Source organism: Alligator sinensis, unplaced genomic scaffold, assembly GCF_000455745.1.
Source record: "Alligator sinensis unplaced genomic scaffold, ASM45574v1 scaffold685_1, whole genome shotgun sequence".
In the NCBI taxonomy this organism is placed as follows: Eukaryota; Metazoa; Chordata; order Crocodylia; family Alligatoridae; genus Alligator; species Alligator sinensis.
In genome coordinates this window covers 178057-178631 of record NW_005842336.1, presented here as the reverse complement: position 1 = coordinate 178631, position 575 = coordinate 178057, and the positions used below count along the sequence as shown (strand labels likewise).

Genomic DNA, 575 nt, shown 5'->3' with positions numbered 1-575 from the left:
CCCCCCCGGCGGGGCTGGGGGGCTCCCGCCTGTGCTCCCCCGGGGAGCGGCTCTTGCTGGCTCCAGCTCCACGGTGCCCGGAATCGGCCAGTGTGGAGGGACCGCGCCGTTTCTTCCTCTCTTCCCCCAGAACCTGAGGATGCTGCCCAGCCCGGTCACTTCCACCCCTTTCTCGGTCAAAGACATCCTCAAGCTGGAGCACCCTGCAGGCTTCCTGCCCCAGGGCCTGCAGGAGCCCCCTGCCCTGCAGCTGCCCCCTGCCTGCATGCACAAGAAGCAAGGACCCGCTTACAGCTCCGAGCACGTTTCCTTCAAGGGAGAGGTGGAGCAGCGGGGCAACTGCCGGCGGAGCGAGGAGGAGTACGATCTCCTGCGGAGCTCTTGCGAGGAAGAGGAGATGGACCTCGGTAAGTTCACGAGCTGTGGGCCGGATCCCAAAGCCACTGGAGTCTTGCTGGTGGCTCCCGCTGGTCTTGGAGGATGCTGAAGTGGCAGAGATCCGGTCTATAAACTTAACGGCCCCTCTGCTCCCCCAAGGATATCCCGGATCGGTGTTTAGGATTGGGGGGGGGAGG

The 575-nt window shown here is 64.9% G+C and overlaps 1 protein-coding gene across 1 annotated transcript in view; it reads left to right on the top strand.

Annotated features, from left to right (window-relative positions):
• The window catches only part of NKX2-6 (NK2 homeobox 6), a 5846-nt gene that overhangs the window by 246 nt on the left and 5025 nt on the right, over positions 1-575 (top strand). Inside the window, exon 2 of the mRNA XM_025210147.1 lies at positions 21-407. Within this exon, the coding sequence (XP_025065932.1) occupies positions 21-407 (387 nt within the window). The remainder of the gene's footprint in view (positions 1-20; positions 408-575) is intronic.